Genomic DNA, 24,108 nt, shown 5'->3' with positions numbered 1-24,108 from the left:
ACAGGGAATTTTTGTTGTTGTTCATTTCTCTTTCTAAGGGTCTAGAACAATGCCTGGCATGTAGTAATTAGTCGATATTTGTTAATAAACAATTACTGGCCATTGGGAAGGTTGGAAGTTTATTATAACATGATATTCATGATATAGTAATACATATGTTATAATAGGGCTTCCCAGGTGGCTCAGTAGTAAAGAATCCACCTAGAATGCAGGAGACCCAGGTTTGATCCCTGGGTTGGGCAGATCTCTGGAGCAGCAAATGCAAACCCACTCCAGTATTCTTGCCTGGAAAATCCCATGGACAGAGGAACCTGGTGGGCTACAGTCCATGGAGTCGCAGAGAGGCAGATATGACTTAGTGATTAAGCTCACACACACACACACACACACACATGCTGTAATGGAATACATAAAAATCCTTTTTTATATATCCCATCCTGTCATACCAACTCTGTAAAATAAGCATGTTATCTTTGTCTCAGCAGTATGGAAATGGAAACTCAGAGAGTTTAATAAAATTGCTAGGCATCGCAAACCAGAGATTTCTAGTGCTGGGATTAAATTTAGGTCGCTTAGAATCCAAAACATTTATGCTTTTCTCTACATAATATCACACTCCTAGAGAATGGTTTTCCTTTCTTGAACTTCATCCTATTGGTATCTGACATTCCTTAGGGTCCCAAAGGACAGTGAAGTCAAGAAAGGTCAGGTACTCTTGAGGAAGGGCAGGAAGAGGAACTAAGCTGATACAGAAACACCTGGGGGAAAATGCAGGTGCTAGCCCTTCATCTGGCCCTGAGGACAAAAGAGGCACAGCTGGGAACAGATCTCCTCAGTCAGGACTGGGAGCAGGGCCAATGCTCACTCACATCTGACACAGAGAAGGCTGCAGTGATCTGGCTTCAGGTCTAGTCATTAATGGCTCATCCAGGAAAAGGAGTAGGACCTCCCTGGTACTTTTTCTGGTTCTTCTGACAGCAGAGCCAGAGTTCGTCAAACTCTCAGGAGCCTGCATGAAGCATAGGTATCAGGCAGTGCTGAACAAGGCAGATCTCCCTACTGGGCACAGGTAAGGATCTCATCATGGGCCAAATCAACCCAGGCTGGTCTCAAGGTTCAGGTACTCAGCTAGGCAAGGTTTGGTGGAACGCCGGAATTGTATTCCTGTGTCCACACCAGAAAAATCGTATCTGTTTTTTGCCTCCCTGAGCCTTGATTTTCCATTTTTTGTCATAAAGTAACATCTGAGACCACAAGAAGATTCAGATTACCCAAGTTATTGTCCAACTGTGACTCTAAATCTTTCTGGTTCAGAAAAATTCCAATCTCTGAAGCTTTGACAGGACATATACCTCCTCCAACTCTGGACTTTCCTCTAATTAACTCAAGGAATACTTGCCTCAGTGTAACATTCATGAGGCAGAGCGTGCTATTCTTTAGCACAATTCTAAGACTGCAGAAACTCCAGAAAAATGAGTTCCTCCTCCCAGGGCAGTCAGTCAATGATTAACAGAAGGCCTAGAGACTGTCATATAGAGTGAAGTAAGCAAGAAAGAGAAAAGCAAATATTGTCTCTTAATGCATATATGTGGAATCTAGAATATGGTATAGATGAACTTATCTTCAAAGCAAAAATAGAGACACAGATGTAAAGAACAAACATATGGATACCAAGGGGGAAGGGGAATGGGATGGATTGGGAGATTGGGATTAGCATATCTACACTACTATGTATAAAACACATAGCTAATAAGAACTAACTGTATAGCACAGGGAACTCAATGCTCTGAGGTGACCTAAATGGGAAGGAAATACAAGGAAGAGGGGATGTATGTGACTGATTCACTTTGCTGTACAGCAGAAACTAACATAACATTGTAAAGCAACTATACACCAATAAAAAATAAAATTAGGAAAGAAAGAAGAATGTTTCTATGGAAGTTCTGGAGGGTCTGGCAAGGAGTCTGTGCATTGACCATGTACCAGAAGGTTCTGCAGTGTCTTCCGTCAAGACGGTCTGTCATCTCTTCTGCCCAGCAGTTTCCAGAAATTCTATGGGAAAACCAATAGTCCATTTCATCTCTCCTCCCTTCTCCTTCCCAGTCCTTCTCCACCAGAACCACTCACTATGTTTTGTCATGAAATGAAACTTCTGGTGAAAGTCACTTTCAGTAGAAGAATGTGAGTGGACATGAAATCTAATGAAAACTCAAGGAATGATGAACTTTCTGAAATTCTTGTATTCATTTATCATAAATAGCTCAATCTGGATTTGCATTGGGCTTATTCTATTAAGCAGTAATCAGTTCCTCGTCTGAAAGAGTTTACAAATTAAACCAGGAAATTCTGATTCAACAGATAATTAAAATGGAAAATTAAAAATAATTATTTTTAAAGCCAGGAATAACCCCATCTGGAAGCAGCACAGGAAAAACATACCTGAGTTTTAAAAAAGAGAAGGAAGAGGTCAGCTGGATAAAGGAGGCAGGTGTGCCAACAAGTGAAGTTGTGTGAAAAGATACAGAGCAGGACTGGCAAACTTCCAGCTAGCCTCCTGTTTTATATGGCCCATGGGCTAAAAATGGGTTTTAAATTTTTTAAATGATAAAAAAAAAATCAAAAGAAGGATAATAGTTCATGGCATCTGAAAATTATATGAAATTCAAATTTTGATAAATAAAATCGGTATTCGGATATGCTCATTCATTTAGGTTTTGTATATATTTGTGTACCTGTCGTTTGTATGGGCTTCCCAGGTGGTGTTAGTGGTAGAGACCTGGATTTGATCCCTGGGTCAGGAAGATCCTCTGGAGAAGGGCATGGCAATCCACTCCAGCATTCTTGCCTGGTGAATCCCATGGACAGAGGAGCCTAGCAGGCTACAGGCCCTAGGATCACACCGAGTCAGACACAACTGAGTGACTAAGCACAGCACATTATAATATAGATTCAGTATTTTGCATGTGTGCATTAGTTTAGATGTTGTGTAGTTGCAACTGAGATCACATGATCCATAAATCCTAAAATATTTTATGTCTGTCCTTTTGTAGAAAAAAAATTACCAACCTCTGTATAGAATCATGAAAGGAAGTAATTCATCCATAAGTGCAAAAAAGCTGATGATGAAAGACAAAAGGTGAGAACCTAAAATGTATTCTGTGTTCAAAATGTAGGCCTTGTTGAAAACCCGTGTTGCTTTTACTATTTTTTTTTCATTATGGTTCTAATTGCAGGACCTGCATTGTCCTGCTGTGCAAACAATTTACCAAATTCCTTAACTAGGAAATTACTTAACCTCTCCAAACTTCAGTTCATCCATTAGCAATGTAGGGAGAATAATAATAGCATCAAAATCAGACAGTTGTTGTGGAGAAGACTATTAAAAAAGTAAAAATACTAGCATAATTCTATTATATATTCAGCAAATAGTAACAACATACAGTCATCGTTTTCATTTTTATCATTATTGCTTTATTGCTGTTACATAACAAAATGTAGCTCACTGTTGAGTGCTTGAGTAATCAGAAAATAAAATTAGGAAGTAACTCATTCCTTTCCCCACCACATAAATGTGATTTTTGCTAAAACTGGCATATTCTTTCAGTTGTTTTTCCTATTTTTTTCTTATTTACAAAGTTGGAATCTTACATGTACACATTTATTCTTGTTTTTTTAATTTTAATATTATGTCATGGATGTTATTCAATAGCATTTCTTCAAAAAAGGCTTAGATGATTACATGGTATTTTCTGAAGTCTTAGGTCATTAGTCAGTTATTCATTAGTGATTGTTTCCTGTTCTGACACTACAGAGATACAACACTGAATACGTTTATAAGTGAAATATTTGTCTAAGGCTCTGATTATTGGTTTAAATTAGAAACACTTGAGTTCTTGAGACAAAATGTATGAACACTTTAAGAGATTTCATTTAAATTTTCTAAATTGCTTTTCAGAAAAATTATACTATTTTTCACACCAAAATCAAAGATATTTTCTACCATACCACCTCCCTTATTAGCACTGAGCGTTATGATTATTTTTACTTTTCCAAGTTTGATGAGCAAAATTGAATTCTAGTGTTATTTATTGATTTGTCTAATTTGTATTTATTTTTAATACTGGGAAAATAGAGTAATTTTACATGTTCATTTCTTATTGATATTTTTGGTGAATTGAATCTTCATTCCCTATGTTTTTAAGGGAGAGGGATCATTTTTAATTGAAGTATAGTTGATTTAAAAGGTTTTATTAGTTTCAGATGTACAGCATAGTGATTTATTTAGTACTTTTATAGATTATATTCCATTCAAAGTCATTACAAACTAATAACTCTCAGTACTATATAATATATCCTATTTTATACATAGTAATTTTTTATTTTTACAATTTTTATTTTACTTTTTAAAATTTACTTATTTATTTTAATTGGAAGCGAATTACTTTACAATATTGTGGTGGTTTTTGCCACACATCAACATGAATCAGCCATGGGTGTACATGTGTTCCACCATCCCGAACCCCGCTCCCACCTCCCTCCCTGCCATCCCTCCGAGTTGTCCCAGAGCACCAGCTTTGAGTGCCCTGCTTTGTGCATGGAACCTGCACTGGTCATTCTGTTTTACATATGGTAATATACATGTTTCAATGCCATTCTCCCACATCATCCCACCCTTGCCTTCTACCACATAGTCCAAAAGTCTGTTCTTTACATCTGTGTCTCTTTTGCTGTCTTGCATATAGGGTCATCCTTACCGTCTTTAAATTCCATATATATAATCTATACTTTCAGAGATTATATTCCATTCAAAGTCATTACAAGCTAATGGCTATAATTCTTAGTACTATATAATATATCCTTGTTTCTTACCTATTTTATACATAGTAATTTTGTATCTCTTAATCTCATACCCTTAGTTTGCCCCTCCTTCTTCCCCCTCTCCTTTAGTAACCACTAGTTTGTTTTCTCTATCTGTGAGGTTGTTTCTTTTTTGTTATATTCACTAGTTTGTTTTATTTTTTTAGATTCCTTATATAGTGATATCATACAATAATAGTCCTTCTCTGACATATCACTAATCATTATGTTTTCTAGGTCCATGCACATGGTTTCAAATAGCAGTATTTCATTCTTTTCATGATTGAGCAATATAGTCCATTATATATGTGTGTGTGTGTATACATATATATATATGCACACAAATACTTTTGAATCAATGTTTTCATATTCTTAGGATATATACTCAGCGGTGGGATTGCTGGGTCATATGGTAGTTCTCTTTTTAGTTTTTGAGGAACCTCCGTCCTCCATAGTGGCTGCACCAATTTACATTCCCACCAACAGGGTACAAGGGTTCCCTTTTCTCCACATTCTTGCCAGCAAATTATTGTCATTTGTAGACTCTTTGGTGATAGCTATTCTGACAGGAGTGAGGTGATATCACACTATGGTTTTGATTTGCATTTATCTGATTATAGCCCAAGAATACTGGAGTGAGTAGTCTATCTCTTCTCCAGCAGATCTTCCCAACTCAGGAATTGAACCAGGGTCTCCTGCATTGCAGGTGGATTCTTTACCAACTGAACTATCAGGGAATCACCCCAATTATTAGCCATGTTGAACATCTTTTCACATGCCCATTAGCCATCTGTACATTTTTGGGAAAAAAAAAAGTCTATTCAGGTCTTCTGCCCAGTTTTTGATTGGGTTGTTTGATTTTTTTGATATTGAATTGTACAAGCTGTTTATGTATTTTGGATGTTAACCCCTTGTTGGTCCTAATAACATTTGCAGGTATTTTCTTCCATTCTATGTGTTATCTTTTTGTTTTTTTGGTGGTTTCTTTCATTTTATAAGGGATTTAATGTTTAATAGGTCCCATTTAATTTTGCTTTTATTGATAACGGTTTTCTTTAATGCTCTTGTGACCCTTCTACAGACCAATAGACAGTTTTTATCATTTGTTGAATAATAATAATTTTTTAAATAATGATAATTTGTTTTATCTGTTACTACAGATAAAATTTCAAATTTATCATCGTATTTTAAAATGTTAAGTGTTGTTTTGGGTAGCATGAATATTTCATTATAATATTTGTGTTTATTCAAATACCAAGATTACAATATCAAGATAAATAATATAGATATATGAAACAAAGAGAAAAAAGTTAAAACACTTATAACCACTACATTAATATTTTAACATTTAAATGTGGGCAATTGAGTTTTTCTGTTTATGGATATGGACTTCCCTGATGGCTCTAAAGAATCTGCCTGCAATCCAGGAGACACAGATGTGGGTTCAATTCCTGGTTGGAAAGATCACCTGGAGAAGGAATTGATAACCCACTCCAGTATTCTTACCTGAAAAAGCACATGGACAGAGGAGCCTAGCAGGTTAAGTCCAAAGGGTTGCAAAGAGTCAGACACGACTGAGCACATATACACAGAGCACACATTTATGGACGTAATTTATATTTTAAAATAAGTATCTTCACACTAAACATATTATTCTGTAACATACTCCATTCACTTATATGCCTCCATGTTATTAAATATTCTTTTATAACACAATTCTAAATTTCAGCTTAGAAATTCATAGCAGAGATATAACAATTTATTTAACCAACTTGCTGTTTTTGTTCTTTTGGTTCATTTGTTTGCAACTACACTATCATAAATAAGGTTGAGAAAAACATTTAGGTAAACACAATTTTCACCCAAACTTAGTCTAAAATTGCAGGTAAGATATTGTTAGTTCAAAGTGTCTTTGATTTATATTGGGAGATTTATTTGTCATTTCTTACCTATCATGTTTATTTCCCTTAACTTTTAACATAACTGAGTACTGCAATTGTTTAATCTTACTTTTAATTTGTACTTACTTTTTAGTAACTTTGAACATCTTCCCATGCTTTATAGCCATTTTGATTTCAACCCTTTGCATGATTTTTTTCTTTGCCCAATGTCGTTTTTTTAAGAAATTTTTTATTGTGGTGAGAACACTTAACATGAGAACTTTTTAAAACATTTTAGTTATACAATTTGTTGTATACAATACAACTAATTTGTATATAATTTGTTAACTATAGGCACATTAGATGTCTAAACTTAATTCATCTGACAAAACTGAAACTTTATACCTTTTACATAGAAACTCCTCTTTTTTCTTCCCTCAGTTCCCTGGATGTCAATATTCTACTCTTACAGTTTCAGGCCTTACATTTAAATCTTAATCCACTTAGATTTAGCTTTTTGATTTGTGTTTTTGTGTGTAGCGGAAAAGGTCTTTTTGTTGTGGCTTTTGTGATTTTACTTTTCCATTTTTATTAGTTTTCTATCTGAATGGTTAATGAAAAATTTCCCTATCCTCAAATTTAAAAGAAGAATAGCACAAAGATAAGGACATACTGGTATGAGTACATTTCCATTTATTTTGTTGTATGCTGAGGAATACTTTCAGTTCAAGTGTTAGCTTAGTTATTTTGATATTTTTCCTAGTCATTTATTCTTGATTAAACTTCATCATTTCCTACAGCACCCTAGATGTTTTACCTGTCTTTTAGCCTGGAAAAGCTTTCATAGACTGCAGTAGGTACCCCTATTTCTCATACACCCCACCCAAGGTACTATGTATTTCCTGTATCATGCCCTTCATTGTGATTTAATATAATTGATTATTTGAATATCTCCTTCATTAGATTCTAAACTTAAAGGAAGCAATCAGTCATCATTTCACCAGTACCTCAAAAGAAGTAGAATATATACTGGATTTTTTCATATCATTTAAGGCTCTATCTCTTATTCATATAAACCAGGTTATTTACTCAAAACAGTTTTTCTTTGCACGTTGACTCTAATGTTCCTCATAATTTTTGCAGAATTTTTGTGAGAATCTGTTTCTTTTTCTTTTTTTCATTTGTCCAGTCTAGAAAGAGAAGTAGTTGGAACTCTTGGGACACACTCACTATTTACTTAGGTATACTAAACTACTCCTCTCAGATTTTAATTTTGAAAGCCGGTGGATATTCTGTGTCCTGACAATCAATTGTCAATTATAACTTTGCTGGACTGAGAAGAAATATCCTAAGGTGGTCACCTCATAATCTGATTAGACAAGAAAGAATAAGCATTATATGACATGAAGTACTCTACTGTTTGTACATTGAAAAGGGGGAAAACTTGCATTAAAACTGCTACATTCTTTCTTTGTATCTCTTTGCCACTTTTTCTACTACTTTGAGTCACTTCAAAACAAAACATGATAAAACAGTTGAATTTTTCTATTTATATTCCCTCTCAAGTTGTTTTAGGATTACAGTCCTTAACTATGTACAAAAAAGTAATTACTGGGACTTCCCTGGTGGTCCAGTGGCTAAGAATCTGCCCTCCCAATGCAGGCGGCCAAGTTAGATCCCTGATCAGGGAACTACCCTCATGCTGAAAATAAGACTCAACACAGCCAAATAAATGAATAAACAAAGAAATGTTTTTTTTTTTTTTAAGTTAGCATTATCTTTAGCAATAGGTGGAGAAATCAAAAACCATGAATCTTTGAAGAAAGGGGAGACATAATAGGTATAAATAGAAATTTTCTACTGTTTCTCCATCTGACTCCACCCAATTGCCTCAGGACCCCTCTCACTTAACCACACTATGAGGGTATTAAGTGTGCATCAGAAAATGAGTGTGTGTGGATATGATCCAAATTGTTTTAGCAAATAAGGTAACAAAGTGGGAAATGAATTATAAAGAGTAACACTGGGGAAAGATGAGACATTGCCCATTTCAGAACCCAGGCTCTGGTCTTTCTTCCTTGTGTCTTTATTCTCAAATAACACAAGACCTTTTCTCTTACAACTGAGATCCTGATTGTGCTTTCCCTGACACTAAAAGGAATCCCAACAACAAATCTAGAATCTGACTCTTCCAATCAAGAGTTTCTCTCCATGACCACAGCTGGGGGTTCATTCCTATATCAATGGCTGAAGGAAACTGGACAAGAGTTAATGAGTTTATCCTCATGAGTTTCTCTTCCTTACCTACTGAAATACAGTCATTACTCTTCCTGACATTTCTATTCATCTACCTGGTCACTCTGCTGGGAAACAGCCTCATCATTCTGGTTACCTTGGCTGACCCCATGCTGCACAGCCCCATGTACTTCTTCCTCAGGAACTTGTCCTTCTTAGAGATTGGCTTCAACCTAGTCATTGTGCCCAAGATGCTGGGGACCCTGATTGCTCAGGACACAACCATCTCCTTTCTTGGCTGTGCCACTCAGATGTATTTCTTCTTCTTCTTTGGGGTTTCTGAGTGCTTCCTCCTGGCCACCATGGCCTATGACCGCTATGTAGCCGTCTGCAGTCCCTTGCACTACCCGGTCATCATGAATCCAAGGACACGTGCCAAACTGGCAGCTGTCTCCTGGTTTCCAGGCATTCCCATGGCTACTGTGCAGACCACATGGCTCTTCAGCTTTCCATTCTGTGGCATCAGCAAGGTGAACCACTTCTTCTGTGACAGCCCACCTGTGCTGAGGCTGGTCTGTGCAGACACAGCACTGTTTGAGATCTATGCCATCATTGGAACCATTCTGGTTGTCATGATACCCTGCTTGCTGATCCTATGTTCCTACACTCGCATTGCTGCTGCCATCCTGAAGATTCCATCAGCTAAGGGGAAGCATAAAGCCTTCTCTACCTGCTCATCCCACCTCCTAGTTGTCTCCCTTTTCTATGTATCTTTAAGCCTCACCTACCTTCGGCCTAAGTCCAATAATTCTCCTGAGAGCAAAAAAGTGCTATCACTGTCCTACGCTATTGTAACTCCCATGTTGAACCCCATCATCTACAGCTTGAGAAATAATGAGGTGAAGAATGCCCTTGGTCGGACCTTCCACAAGGCTATGGGCATCAGAACTGCATTCTGTAGACATTTTGAGGTATAACTAAATTTATTAAATGAGGAACAATCAGTTCCATATTTGAGATTCCTCTCCGCATCTATTCACGTCTCCACTCGGCCAAAAACCAGCTATTGAAAGGGCTGTTGAAAAGCACAGTGAAGAGAAAGCAATATAGAAATAGATTAGTCCTATCATCACACCTATCAAATTCCTCTGCTTGCTTGTTATGCACTAATTTTTTTTCTCATTTGACATTTCTGTGGCCAATACATTCCAGAGTAAAATACATGGCGTGTTTACTCTGTAAATTTGCGCCTAAGTGACTTACTTTGGGAACAGTATGAAACTGTTTGAAATGTAAACTTGCAGACAGGAAGTTCTCTTGGCATTTATTGTGTTTAAGACAAATCTAACTCCATTTAATAGGAAAAAAAAGTCTATAATCCCTTAAGTACAAAATACTTCTCATTCATTCACTTCATTTTGCATGCCCCTAAGGCAGTATGGGCTCCTAAATTTGTTGGTATTTAGCATGGACCGAGAAAAGTGTATCACTGGTCCCTGTAACTATGCCTTTCAGTTCAGTTAAGTCACTCAGTCGTGTCTGACTCTTTGCGACCCCATGGACTGCAGCACACCAGGCTTCCCTGTCCATCACCAACTCCTGGACCTTTCTCAAACTCATGTCCATTGAGTCAGTGATGCCATCCAACCATCTTATCCGCTGTTGTCTCCTTCTCCTCCAACCTTCAATCTTTCCTAGCATCAGGGTCTTTTCCTGAGTCAGTTCTTTGCATCAGGTGGCAAAAGTATTGGAGTTTCAGCTTCAGTATCAGTCCTTCCAATGACTATTCCTTTATAACCCCAATATCCTTAACCAACTCTTTTCAGGCTATTTTTCCCAGGCAGAATGATTAGAATTTCCAATTTTCTCTCTGAGTTCTTTTCCAAGTTTGTAGGCATTGTTGAAGTAATTTCAAATTTTCACAAACATAATTTCAGTCATGATGCTTTTTTCTTCAAGGCTTATAATGGATCCTACCTACTCCAATATAGGCCTTATTAACAACTGTTATGTTTTGCCTGAAAAGTGAAAGTGTTATTTGTTCAGTCTTGTCCAACTCTTTGCAACCCCATGGACTGTAGCTTGCCAGGCTCCTCTGCCCATGGGATTCTCTAGGCAAGAATACTGGAGTGGATAGCCATTCCCTTGTCCATGGGATCTTCACAACCCAGGGATCAAACCCAGGTCTCCTGGATTGCAGACAGATACTTTACTGTCTGAACCCTCAGGGAATCCCCTATGTTTTGCCTAGTGCTTTTCAATTTAAAAAATTTGTGTTTGTTGATGTGAAAATACAAAAGACCGTAAAACATAATTACTGCCTTCAGAACTTTATAATTTAATCAAGAATAGAAATTATAAAAGAAAAACCATAAATTGCTAAAATAAGGGAATATTACTTTACATAAAGGGGCCTTGCCTCAGTTCATATCATATTCTGTCATTTACTAGGAGGGTGACCATGGGAAAGTGAATCAAATTCTTTATGCCTCTTTCCCCATCCGTAAAATGATGCATATAACAATAGCGTCTATATGATAGGTGTGTTTTTAAGAGTAAATATTACATATAAAGCATTTATGATAGCACTAAGCATATTGTATATCCAAATAGAGGTATTTACTGTTAGCAAGTACCTTATCTGAGTCCCTAATTTTATAGCTAAGGAAAGCAAGGTTCAAAGATATTTTATTACATATGTTTAAACAAAATTCAGATGCCTTGAATCTCAGTTCTTTTTTTTTTAGTACCATGCCCTGCGGGCTACAGTCCATGGGGTCACAAGAGTCAGACATGACTTAGCGACTAAACCACTGCCACCACTGAATAGCTAATTAAGCAAGTAATTAACTCAGATCCAAAGTAAAAGAAAACTTTAAAAAATAAGAATGGGTTCTCACTTTGGCAGCACATATAATAATATTAGAATGATACAGAGATTAGCATGGCCACTGCACAAGGATAACATGAAAATTCGTGAAGCATTTCATATTTTTAAAACCAGACAAAGACAACACACACACACAAAAGAAAACTATGGGCCAATATCACTGATGAACATAGGTGCAAAAATCCTCAACAAAATTTTAGCAAACAGAATTCAGCAGCACATCAAAAAGCTCATACACTATGATCAAGTTGGGTTTATTCTAGGAATGCAAGGATTCTTCAATACATGCAAATAAATCAATGTGATACACCATATTAACAAACTGGAAGATAAAAACCATATGATTATCTCAATAGAAGCAGAAAAAGCCTTTAACAAAATTCAGCACTCATTTATGATTAAAACTCTTCAAAAATCGGCATAGAAGGAACCTACCTCAATATAGTAAAAGCCATATATAATAAGCCTACAGCAAACATTATTCTCAATGGAGAAAAAGTGAAAGCATTCCCCCTAAGATCAGGAACAAGGGTGTCCAGTTTCACCACTATTATTCAACATAGTTCTGGAAGTTCTAGCTACAGCAAATAAAAGGAATTCAGATCAGAAAAGAAGTAAAGCTCTCACTGTTTGCAGATGATACTATACTGTACATAGAAAACCCTAAAGATAGTATCATAAAATTACTAAAGCTAATCAGTGAATTTAGCAAAGTTGCAGGATACAAAATCAATACACAGAAATCACTTGCATTTCTATATACTAACAATGAAATTAAAAGACGCTTACTCCTTGGAAGGAAGGTTATGACCAACCTAGATAGCATATTTAAAAGCAGAGACATTACTTTGCCAACAAAAGTCCGTCTATTCAAGGCTATGGTTTTTCCAGTGGTCATGTATGGATGTGAGAGTTGGACGGTGAAGAAAGCTGAGTGCCGCAGAATTGATGCTTTTGAACTGTGGTGTTGGAGAAGACTCTTGAGAGTCCCTTGGACTACAAGGAGATCCAATCAATCCATCCTAAAAGAGATCAATCCTGGGTGTTCATTGGAAGGCCTGATGTTAAAGCTGAAACTCCAATACTTTGGGCACCTCATGCGAAGGGTTGACTCATTGGAAAAGACCCTAATGCTGGGTAGGATTGGGGGCGGGAGGAGAAGGGGATGACAGAGGATGAGATGGTTGGATGGCATCACCGACTCGATGAACATGGGTTTGGGTAGACTCTGGGAGTTGCTGATGGACAGAGAGGCCTGGAGTGCTGCAATTCATGGGGTCACAAAGAGTCGGACACGACTGAGCGACTGAACTGAACTGAACAATGAAAACTCAGAAAGAGAAATTAAGGCATCAATCCCATGTACCACTGCAACAAAAAGAATTAAATATTTAGGAATAAACTTACCTAAGAAGACAAAAGAACTGTACACAGAAAATTTTAAGACACTAATGAAAGAAATCAAAGATGACATAAACAGATGGAGAGATATTCCATGTTCCTGAGTAGGAAGAATCAATATTGTGAAAAAGACTATACTACCAAATGCAATCTACAGATTCAGTGTGATCCCTATCAAATTACCAATGGCATTTTTCACAGAACTAGAACAAAAAATTCCACAATTCATATAGAAACACAAAAGACCCTGAATAGCCAGAGCAGTCTTGAGAAAAAAGAATGGAGCTGGAGGAATCACCCTTCCTGACTTCAGATTATACTACAAAGCTACAGTCATCAAGACAGTATGGTACTAGCACAAAAACAGAGATATAGACCAATGGAACAAGATAGAAAGCCCCAAAATAAACCCATGCACCTATGGATACCTTATTTTTGACAAAGGAAGCAATAATATACAATGGGGCAAAGAAAGCCTCTTCAATAAATGGCGCTGGGAAAACTAGACAGCTACATGTAAAAGAATGAAATTAGAACACTTCCTAACACCATACACAAAGATAAACTCAAAATGGATTAAAGAACTAAATATAAGACCAGAAACTATAAAACTCATAGAGGAAAGCATAGGCAGAACACTCGATGACATAAATCAAAGCAATATCCTTTAGGACCCACCTCTTACAGTAATGGAAATAAAAACAAAAGTATACAAGTGGGATCTGATTAAACTTAAAAGCTTTTGCACAGCAAAGGAAACTATAAGCAAGGTGAAAAGACAACCCTCAGAATGGGAGAAAATAATAGCAAATGAAACAACTGACAAATGATTAATTTCCAAAATATACAAGCAGTTCATACAATTCAATACCAGAAAAACAAACAATCCAATCAAAAAGTGGGAAAAAGACCTAAACAGACATTTCTCCAAAGAAGACATACAGATGGCTAAGAAGCATGTGAAAAGATGCTCAACATTGCTCATTATTAGAGAAATGCAAATCAAAACTACAATGAGGTATCACCTCACACCAGTCAGAATGGCCATCATCAAAAAGTCTACAAACAATAAATGCTGGAAAGGGTGTGGAGAAAAGGGAAAGCTCTTGCACTGTTGGTAGGAATGTAAGTTGATACAGTCACTAAGGAAGACGGTTGGAGATTCCTTAAAAAACTAGAAATAAAACCACCATATGACCCAGCAATCCTACTCCTAGGCATATACCGTGAAGAAACCAAAATTCAAAAAGGCACATGTATCCCATTGTTCATTGCAGCACTATTTACAATAGCTAGAACATGGAAGCAACCTATATGTCCATCGACAGATGAATGGATAAAAAATTGTGGTACATATACACAATGGAATATTATTCAGCCATAAAAAGGAACGCATTTGAGTCAGTTCTAATGAAGTGGATGAACTTAGAGCCTATTATACAGAGTGAAGTAAGTCAGAAAGAGAAAGAGAAATATCATATTCTAATGTATATATACGGAATCTAGAAAAATGGTACTGAAGAATTTATTTACAGGGAAGCAATGGAGAAACAGACATAGAGAACAGACATGGACATGGAGAGAGGGGAAGAGAGGGTGAGATGCATGGAAAGAGTAACATGGAAGCTTATATTACCATGTGTAGAATAGATAGCCAATGGGAGTTTGCTGCATGGCTCAGGAAACTCAAACAAGGGCACTGTATCAACCTAGAGTGGGGGGATGGAGAGAGAGATGGGAGAGAGGTTCATATATGTATACCTATGGCTTGTTCATGTTGAGGTTTGACAGAAAACAACAAAATTTTGTAAAGCAATTATCCTTCAATTAAAAAATAAAAAATTTTAAAAAATAAAAGAAGAATGGGGGAGAATGTTAATTCTTCAGTCAGTTTAAATTCATTATTAACTCTGAATAAATAACAACAAATGAGCAGTCCCAGTAACATCAGTGAATTCATCAAAAGCCACAGAAACCCACACATAAACCCTTGCTTTACTTTTTAATTGACTGGTACTGATACTGCTCCCAAGGTCTTCAATTCCTCAAGGATCAGTTCTCACCAAAATGATAATTGTTTTAAGCAAGTTTATTTTCTCTCGACACATTTGTTTTGGTTGTTCCAGTCAAACATAATTTAATCAAATCATCATTGGTAAAAGGCTTTCCTTATTTGGCTAACAAATGAGCCACTTGGAAGCTTTGCTTGCAGCCCCACTTTAATTTTTTCTTTTTTGTAAAGACATTATGCCATAACAAGATATTCCATGGAGTTTTCAAATTTCTCTGACTGTTGCTTTCTGTAAGTTGGAAATATTCCAGTGAGTACTTAGTGTAGCAATGTCTACATATATTGTCTATGCTTGGCAAAGCTTGAATATCATTACATTATAAACACAATGATTTACCATCTAATTTGATGTCAGAATATTCTACACTCCTCTGTTCTTTAAAATGTGACATTTGATATAACTTTTTTTCTAATTCTAACTTGATGTCTATGCACTGGTAACAAAATAAATGTTACAGTACAGAAATACACATGGCACTCAAGATGTCAAGCAATAACCTCATCACTGTGCTTTTCTTTTAAACTTGTAATATTTATTTTTTGCAAGAGTAATTCACTCTTAGCAGCAAACAGGGTTATGAACATACTCTTATAACTTGAAAACAGCTACAAAAAGAACTGACCAATTAAGCTGTGACCATTTCCCTCCTATGTTCACCTCCTAGCTCCTGGAAATTTTTTTCCAATTTTACTGAGATATAATTGACATATAGCATTTTATAAGTTTAAGGTGTACAGCATAATAATTTAATACATGTACACATTTCAAAATGATTACCGCAATAAGTTAATATATTACTTCAAATATTTACAACTTTGTTCTTGTGCATCCCCACGATTTTTAATGCCCAAGCAGAAGATGAAAGTACCACTAACGTATAAACTTCAAACAACCATTCAGTTTTGATGTTATAGCATGAAGTAACTATGATATGTAAATGAGCATGGCTGTGTTCCAATAAAACTTTACTTCTAGGTACTAGAATTTGGATTTTGTATACTTTTTTTTTTGCAGAATACATGATGAATACACATAATTGTATTTTTACACACTTGCAGTGAACAACCTGAAAAATAAAATTTAGAATTTCTGTTTGCAATTGCATAAGAAAGAATAAAACATACAGGAATAAATGTAACAGAAGTACAAAACTTATACTCTGAAAGTTGTAAAACGTTGAAGGAAATTAAAGAAGATCTAAACGAATGTAAAAGTATCCAAGGTTCATGAATCAAAAAAACTTAACATCATTAAGATAGCAATGTGCTTCAGATTCATCTACAGATTCAACACAATCCCTATCAGAATCCCAGATGACAGAGATTCTTACTTCACATCATATACAAAAATTAACTCAAAATAAATCGATGACTTAACTACAGAATTCTTAAAAGACAGCACAAACGTAAATCTTCATGATCTTAGATTTGGAAATGGATTCTTAGATATGACACTGAAAGCACAAGCAAACAAAGAAAAAACAGTAAAATACATTCAGTTCAGTTCAGTTCAGTTGCTCGGTCGTGTCCGACTCTTTGCGACCCAGCGGACTGCAGCACTCCCGGCTTCCCTGTTCTTCACCAACTCCCAGAGCTTGCTCAAACTCATGTCCATCAATCAAGTCGGTGATGCCATCCAATCATCTCATCCTCTGTTGTCCCCTTTTCCTCCTGCCTTCAATCTTTCCCAGCATCAGGGTCTTTTCAAATGAGTCAGGTCTTCGCATCAGGTGGCCTGGATTCTATATACTTTTTATGTGTCAAGGAATATTATTTTTTTAATTTATTAACCATTTTAAAAACAAGTAAAAACCATTCTTAACTCATGAACTATATAAGACCCATGAGGGTTGAAATTTGACCTGTATAGTTTGCCAACACCTGGGAAAGAACATGAACCAGAAACTAAAATGCTTGGGTTTTATCCTGCTTCTGTCACTTGATAACTGTCATATTGGGCAAGTTATTTAGCACCTCTGTGACTGTATTTCCTCTTCTGTGAAGTGAAGATAATCATAAAACCTATTCCACATTTTGGTTGAGAGAATTAAATGAGTGAATAAACGTAAATTACTAAAAAACAAGGCTGAGCACATAGTAATTTCTGTATAGAAAAGTTAAGCATTATGAAGATGCTCATGACAGTGGTGGTGATGTTGATGATGATGAGAATAGCAAAAATTATTTGGAAGGGAAAACTAAACAGCAATAAGTACAGTGAGGTCTGGAGGAGTCCAGTCTTGAAAGGCCTTCTATGCCAAGGTGTTTGAACACTGTTTTGTGAACTGGATGTATTAATTAAGAGAGTTTTTAGTATGAAGAAGCTGTCAAGTGTGTATTTTGGAAAAATTACTTTGGTAGTGGTATGGAGAATGAGTGGCAAAGAACACAGTCTATAAGATAGACATCAGTCAAAAGACCTTTGTAACTGGTCAGTGGAGAGATCATGAAACCAAAATTCAGTGCAAGGGAAAACCACCTCTTAATCTCAGAATTTGAAGTCCTCCATCATAGTGGGTGAGCAAAGCAGGCAGTAAGCAGAGCTGAGAGCTCAGAGAAAATCACTGCTGTTCTGGATCTCACCCACTCTGCAGGTCAGCAGGGACTTGAGCTTCAAAACTGGCCTGCTTTCTAGCAGGATTTCATTAGGTGTGAATCTGCAGCCTGAGTTCATTACCTTTTCCCCAGATCTGATCCTGTCTGTTCACCCAAGCTTTCGCTCCAGGCCCCAGGAGAAGCCACTGGGAGCCTCCTTCAGCTGTGCTCCCTGAAGAGCAGCATGTCTTATTAACAACTTTTTAATGAGGTCACAGACTGTGACTGCTCATTAATAGGCTGGTTAGTCTGCAGCCCCAGGGGTGGAAGAGACTGAAGACAGAACAGTGAGAACAAAGCTCAGCCTAAGTAGAGCTGAGGATAGGAAGAGAGAACTAACTCCCTTTAGCAGAGATTCCATGCCTTTACTCTTGGGTGTCCAGGATCCATCCCTTGCAGCTCTCAGTGACTGTGATTCTGCAGATAGAGGTCTGGAGGGACCAGGGACAGAGGTGAGAGGAATTAAAACAGACCCCAGGGATTCCAGGCTCAGACCAGCTCTCAGTCTAGAGAGACTGTTGAGGAAATCAAATGCTCTTCAGGTTTTCTTCAATGCTTGTGTAAAAGGAATTTTGCTTTTGAAGTTTTATCATCTTCCCTTCCATAATCATGGACTCCTTTGCTATTCCTCCATCATGTCCAATTGCAGGTTCTTTGTGTTCTTTTCCAAGTCCTTTAAAACTGCACTTGTCCTGGAAGTTCATTTGTTGGCACTCTTTTCTCCTCCTTATGGGCTAACTCTTAGAGATCCCATCATTGCCAGGATTTCAACAAAACACTCCTGTGGAGATAAAACTTCGGTGTTGGCTTATATCTCCCATGAGGATTATTACTAGTGTCTCCTAATTGGTCTCCCAGCCTCCAGTCATACTGAAGACTTCTATATACACCTCTTTCTAATTCATCCTTCTCACCATCTCCATAGTTCTTTGTAAATACACATGTGATGATCTGTCATTATCATGCTTAGAATCCTTAAAATTCACCAACATTTTTAGAATGAAACTAATTGTTCTTAGGATGTCCAATTTCAGTTCTGATCATACCCCAACCATACTAAACTATTTTCTTTCCCCCTATACCATACATTTCTAGTTTCTCTAAGCATAGTCTTTTTTATTCCCCTTAACAATTTAAAATCTAAAAAACCTGGGTTCAAATCCTGTGTCTGCAATTTACTAACTATGTAAGCTCATGCAAGTTTCTATTTCTCAGTTTCCTCCTCTGTGATGAAGTGAAATACTTACCTCAGGGGCTTGATATAAAGATAAAAGTGATATTAAGTAAACTTACTATGAAAGCATTAAAGCTGGGTATCCTTTGGCAACAACTGAGGCCCCCTGTAGGCAAACATTTCCACTTGTAGAACTTTGCAGTTCATTATACCCTTTAGTATTCTTGCAATTTAAAGTAGGATATGAGTTATGCAGAATTCTCAGTTAGTTTTCTTTTAATTATCACTTAGGTAAATTATTAGGTTCCCTTCTTTTGCCAGAGAGCAGGGTAAAGAAAGGAATTAACATGCGGTTACTGTCTACTACCTATTTGTATACAAAGCATCATTTACACCTCAGAGATATCATCAGGATGTATAGAATAGGACAAAAGAACAAACAATAAGTGTCAGAGCTTATGTATGAATCCAGGTCCCTATGATCTAAAATATCGTGTTCTTTTCAATATAGTATAAATTCTCTAAAATATAAAGGTGCAAATTATAAATAAGTTAGAAGGAAAAGGAAAGAATGATATGTAACATAGAAGGCCAAGAGGCTTCAAAAGGATCATAGGAGAAAAATACTTTAAGACATATATAATCTATGGTGAACTATTAATATTTCTTTGGGATCATTGAAAGGACTAATAAAGTTTTTTCTCTAAAAAAAGCTACGTGTGATACACTGTCCTCAACAAGAGGTAGACATTATTAGTATTACTAAATTTTTACAGCTTTACTCATCTCTCTACAATTCCTACCTCTGGTTCCATACTCTGCATACCAAGTTAATATTTCCACATCACTTAAGAATAAACTCTAGTGTTTTCTTCTCTCTCTAAGCAAATGTAAGTTCACTTTCCTTTGAACACACGTGGCATCTTGCATACATCACTATTAAGCATTAGAGACATCGCAATTTTATTTTTCACATGTGTGGAGGACACAGTAAGAACGGTTAATAGTTTATGTTTGTATTTCTGAGGCCTAGTTCAGTGTCTGGACTATAATAGGTATGGACTGACTGAATAAATAAATGTATAATTCCAAAATTGTTTCCCTAGCCCTGATCTCTCACTGAAATGTGAGTTCTGTATTTACAGCTGCCTCCAGGACATGTCTGCATAGCTATCAAAGCATATGTCTAGCACTGCTCCCAGACAACCTCCAAATCTTGAAAAGAATTTTCTTGTTACTTATCCCTTTTTTGTGACCTCATCATTTGTTGACACTTATTTTCACTTAATCAGTGAATATCCACAGACTGAATCTTGGTGTAACAGTGAACTAGGTGCTGCCCTCTCGGGGCTGTGAGACAGACAAATACACAAATAGCTACAGGCTAAAAAGACTGTGCCATGTAGAGTGCTATGTGCATGTGTACATGTGCATGCTTAGTTGTGTTCGACTCTTTGCAACACAATAGAATATAGCCCACAAGGCTCCTCTCTCCATAGGATTTTCCAGGCAAGAATACTTGAGTGGGTTGCCATTTCCTCTTCCAGGGGATCTTCCTGACCCAGGTATCAAACCCACGTCTCCTGTGTCTCCTGCATTGATAGGCAGATTCTTTACCACTGAGCCACCTGGGAAGCCCAGAGTGCTGTACCATGTTTTAATTCTACATTTCAATAAAGGCTATCATAGAAGTGTTCAACTAGTCTCCTAATACTGCTCATTCTTCCTTGGCAAAATTCTCCTTGTTCAAACCATGGCTTAATTCTCATTTTCATTGCCACTGTCTTTACACACCATTATATAACACTTGGCAGGCTTTCATTTCTAAAGTAATATCGTGAGAGTCTCCTCAGTGTTCTCATTGCTTCCAATTCTGCAATCTTTATACTCATTGGTAAGTACTCAATTTACAGGGATGTGCAAAACAGAGCCCCTGCCTCAGCAACATTACAGTCTGAAGGAGAGGAGAGATAATAAAGAAAGAACTACACTAATAAATATATAATTACAGTTTGATATCATTACTATGAAGGAAAAGAGCATACTGCTCTGGAGACAGAATAAAAGGAGGGAATCCTAATTTGCTTTTGGGATCAGAGAAGACCTCACTGAGGAAGTGATATTTAAAGTGCTATCAAAAGATTGTGTAGCAGTTAACCAGCTAAAAACAAAAAGGAAAAATATACAAAGCAAAAGAATTAGCATATACAAAGATTCTAAGTCAGTAATTACAGAAATAGTGTTGGTAGAAATAATAGTAGTTGAAGTTGGTCATCATATAGTCAACCGAACTGTCCCTTCCTCTCCTTAATGACAACCTTCAAGTCCCAGGTCAAACAGTATATTAATGGAACCTTACCATTTATGCCTATTGCCAGCACATGGCATATTTCCTGTACTTTGTTTCATTTCCTTCTCACAACAGGTACTGAGCATTTTATATAAGAGAAATTAAGACATGGAATAATTTTCTCCGGGTCTTGATATTAGGAACCAATGGGATAAACTAGAATGGTAGTTTCCTCTTTTTAAAATTGAAGTATAATTGATTTACAATGTTGTGTTAATTTCAGATGTACTGCAAAGTGAATCAGATATTGATAGATAGATAGATGGATAATGTGTGTATGTGTATACATATATGTGTATATATTTATGGGCTTTCCTGGTGACTCAGTGGTAAAGAATCTGTCTGCCAATGCACAAGATGCACATTTGATCCCTGGGTCGGGAAGATCCCCTGGAGGAGGAAATGGCAACCCACTCCAGTATTCTTGCCTGGGAAATCCCATGGACAGGGGAGCCTGGCAAGCTATAGTTCATGGGGTCACAAAAGTGTTGGACATGACTTAGTGACTAAACAACAACATACATATATATATTCTTTTTCATTACATAGGTTATTACAAGATATTGAATATAGCTCCCTGTGCTATACAGTAGGTCCTTGTTTATTTTATATACAGTACCATGTATTTGTTAATCTCATACTCCTAATTTATCCCTTCCCCCATATTACTTTTGGTAACCATGAATTGATTTTCTAGATCAGTGAGTCTGTTCCTCTTTTGTAAATGAGTTCATTTGTATCACTTTTTTAGATTCTACATATAGGTGATATCATATGATATTTGTCTTTCTCTGTCTGACTTAACTTCACTTGGTATGATAATCTCTAGATGCATTCATGTTGCAGCAAGTGGCAGTATTTCATTCTTTTTTATGGCTGAGTAATATTCCATTTTGTATATATACCGCATCCTCTTTACCCATTCATCTTTCAATGGACCCTTAGATTACTTCTATTTCTTGGCTATTATAATTAGTGGTGCTACAAATATTTGGATGCACGTATTTTTTTTAAACAGTTTTTGTGTTTTTCAGATATCTGCCCAAGAGTGAGATTGCTGGATCATATGGTAGCTCTATTTTCAGTTCTTTAAGGAACCTCAATACAGTTCTCCCTAGTGACTGCACTAGCTTACATTCCCAACAGTGTAGGAGGTTTCCCTTCAGAATGGTAGCTTTCTTTTGTTTTAGATATCTTTCCATTTCACTAAAACCACAAAATTTGCTTATGACAAAAATTCACCAGACTTCTTCCTCCTGGAGGTTGAAATTAATTCCCCTTCCTTGCATGTAGGTTAGACTTAGTGACTTACTTTTGTGCAACAGACCATGAAAAGGAAATAGTAATAAGTCATGTTCATATATCATACACACCCTGGTGTGATGTGATGAGAAGAATGCTTTACTCCTGTGATAAAGTCCCCACCTCATTCCCCCAAAAGAGCCTAATCATGAAAAAACAGCAGACAAACCATAATTGAGGGTGATTCTGCAAAATACCTTACCAGTTGCTATACAAAAATGAAAATTAAGGGAATACTGAGGAAACATCACAGATTGGAAAAAATGAGAATATATGATGACTAAATACAATATAGTATTCTGGAATGAATCTTGGTACAGAGGTCAGACATTTGTCAGTAAAATGAATTCAGCTAAGGCCTGCAGTTTAGTTAATAGTATTTTACCAATGTTAATTTTTTAGTTCTGACAAATGAACCATGGTCAGGTAAGGTATTTTACAACTGGATGGAAGAAAATGGATGGAGTATAGAAATAATTATTATTTCTGACTCTAAGTCTAAAATTATTTTAAAACTTAAAGTGTTTTACATAAAAATTCAATCAACATAAAATTATATACAACCAAAATAGAATTCCCTCTGTTACCCAAATTCATTGCCTAGAGGCAACTATTATCCATTTTTTATATCCTTACAGAAATTTTCTAATAAATAATTTCATTTATATATTTTATATATTTCATTATATATATTGAAATTTTCTTTATATAAAATATATGCAGTTTACATGGTATAATGTATCATGTTCTCTACCTTGGTTTTTTAAATTCAAAAGCATAGCTTCTACTTTGTCCATTGGTCTTACACATATGAAGAAGTTAGGATATTAGAACCAACTCCAAACACTGTCCACAAAACAGAATCTGTTATTTTAAGTGGTCATTTCAAGAAATTGACAAGCAAAGTCCTGAAGATTTTGTAATGGATGTTATTGATCTTGTTCACCTTGATTTTTTAAGTAAACTTTTAAAATTGCTAAGCATAACAAAACAGAAAGGTCTGGGATTAAACTTAGGTCACTCAGAAAACAAAACTTTTGCGCTTTTCTCTACACAATACCACATTCCTAGAGTATGGTTTTCCTTTCTTGAACTTCATTCTATTGGCATCTGACATTCCTTAGGGTCCCAAAGGACAGTGGAATCAAAAAGGTCAGGTACCCTTGAGGAAGGGCAGGGAGAGAAGCTAAGTTGAGCCCAGAAATACCTGGGGGAAAATACATGTGCCAGTCCTTCATGTGGCCCTGAGGACAAAAGAGGCACAGCTGGGAACAGATCGCCTAAATCAGGGCTGGGAGCAGGGCCAACCCCCTAGACTGCTCACTCACACCTGACACAGAGAAGGCTGCAGTG

At 36.5% G+C, this 24,108-nt stretch overlaps 2 protein-coding genes and 1 non-coding gene across 3 annotated transcripts in view; all 3 read left to right on the top strand.

The window, feature by feature from the left end:
• Positions 1-3,050: 3,050 nt before the first annotated feature.
• OR10A4 (olfactory receptor family 10 subfamily A member 4) overlaps positions 3,051-24,108 on the top strand; it is a 44,693-nt gene continuing 23,635 nt past the window's right edge. Inside the window, exon 1 of the mRNA XM_081540909.1 lies at positions 3,051-3,136. The gene's annotated coding sequence lies outside the window, so the exon portion shown is untranslated. The remainder of the gene's footprint in view (positions 3,137-24,108) is intronic.
• LOC145525255 (olfactory receptor 10A5-like) lies at positions 8,972-9,949 on the top strand. Its single transcript, XM_081538063.1, has one exon. The coding sequence runs from the start codon at positions 8,981-8,983 to the stop codon at positions 9,947-9,949; it is 969 nt and encodes a 322-aa protein (XP_081394189.1). The 5' UTR covers positions 8,972-8,980.
• On the top strand, positions 11,865-11,968 carry LOC145528027 (U6 spliceosomal RNA). Its single transcript, XR_014070106.1, has one exon. It is a non-coding gene; the product is annotated as a U6 spliceosomal RNA (small nuclear RNA).

This window comes from Giraffa tippelskirchi, chromosome 11, assembly GCF_054371585.1.
Source record: "Giraffa tippelskirchi isolate mGirTip1 chromosome 11, T2T-mGirTip1v1.2.pri, whole genome shotgun sequence".
NCBI classification, from domain to species: Eukaryota; Metazoa; Chordata; class Mammalia; order Artiodactyla; family Giraffidae; genus Giraffa; species Giraffa tippelskirchi.
The sequence above is the reverse complement of the archived record's forward strand: the minus strand, read 5'-3'. Positions and strand labels throughout refer to the sequence as shown.

Excerpts from the sequence above, each read along its gene's own strand:
- LOC145525255 (XM_081538063.1), top strand. The coding sequence starts at position 8,981 with ATGGCTGAAGGAAACTGGACAAGAGTTAATGAGTTTATCCTCATGAGT.